This window comes from Musca vetustissima, unplaced genomic scaffold, assembly GCF_032173495.1.
Source record: "Musca vetustissima isolate MV318-11 ecotype Yass unplaced genomic scaffold, APGP_CSIRO_Mvet_v1 utg833, whole genome shotgun sequence".
Lineage (NCBI taxonomy): Eukaryota > Metazoa > Arthropoda > Insecta > Diptera > Muscidae > Musca > Musca vetustissima.
The window spans coordinates 107,610-108,459 of NW_026877381.1; the positions used below are offsets into that span (position 1 = coordinate 107,610).

The window sequence follows — 850 nt, forward strand, 5'->3', positions numbered from 1 at the left end:
TTTTAATGCCATATTAATTTATTTATATTTGTATTTATTTATTTTTCTTCATACTTAACCTTTTATGGTATCCACATTTTAGCACAAACAGACAGACACACACTAGGTGTCCACTATTTTTTCCATGTTTGTTTTATTTATACCAATTACAAAAATAAAGAAGAAAGAATAGAAGGAAGAAAAGAAGAAAAAAACAAATAGAGAAATAACAAAAAACATTTCACACTCCGGCACGGCACTGATTTCTATGATCGCGTACTTGGCCATTTGGACAATCACGCCCCTGATACTGCAAAAGGAAACGATCATCTATAGCTTCTGGTACGACTGGTGTGGATTTGTAATGCTCACCTGTGCTGGATTTGGAGGCATCTTCGTGGCCAGGCAATGGTGCCAGTGGTATCTTCTCGGTGGATGTTACCACGGTGGCGGCTGGAGCGGAGGATGCTGCATCAGGCTTCTCCTCACTATCGGTAAGTTTATGTTTGACCTCATCGTATTTCTGAGCTACGGTATTACCGAATTCCTTGGCCTTAGTGGCGACAGTATCGGCATAGGGTTTCAAGGTGCAACCGGCATTTTTAAACCAAGCAGTAACTTGACCATCCTTTTCGGGATCACCGCAATCTTTCTTCTCTTCCTCGGCGTTGGTGGCCGACAGCAAAATCAATGCCAAAAATGTCCAAACGATTACGAATTTCATGTTAAGGTTTTGTTCTTGGCTTTCAAAATCCAGAGAAACAAATGCGATGAATTCAATTTAAAACGCGATAATAACAAAAACGATGCTTCTCCACTAAAGAGCTTTGAGCAACTAATCGTTGTTGTTTGCAATTCCGATTTGACTAAA

At 39.8% G+C, this 850-nt stretch overlaps 1 protein-coding gene across 1 annotated transcript; it reads right to left on the reverse strand.

Moving 5' to 3' along the window:
• Nucleotides 1-220: 220 nt before the first annotated feature.
• Nucleotides 221-705, reverse strand: LOC133321963 (uncharacterized). The gene has a single exon (XM_061531033.1). The coding sequence runs from the start codon at nucleotides 701-703 to the stop codon at nucleotides 221-223; it is 483 nt and encodes a 160-aa protein (XP_061387017.1). The 5' UTR covers nucleotides 704-705.
• Between the last annotated feature and the right edge of the window lie 145 nt (nucleotides 706-850).

Coding starts and splice junctions, on each gene's coding strand:
- LOC133321963 (XM_061531033.1), bottom strand. CDS start 703: ATGAAATTCGTAATCGTTTGGACATTTTTGGCATTGATTTTGCTGTCG.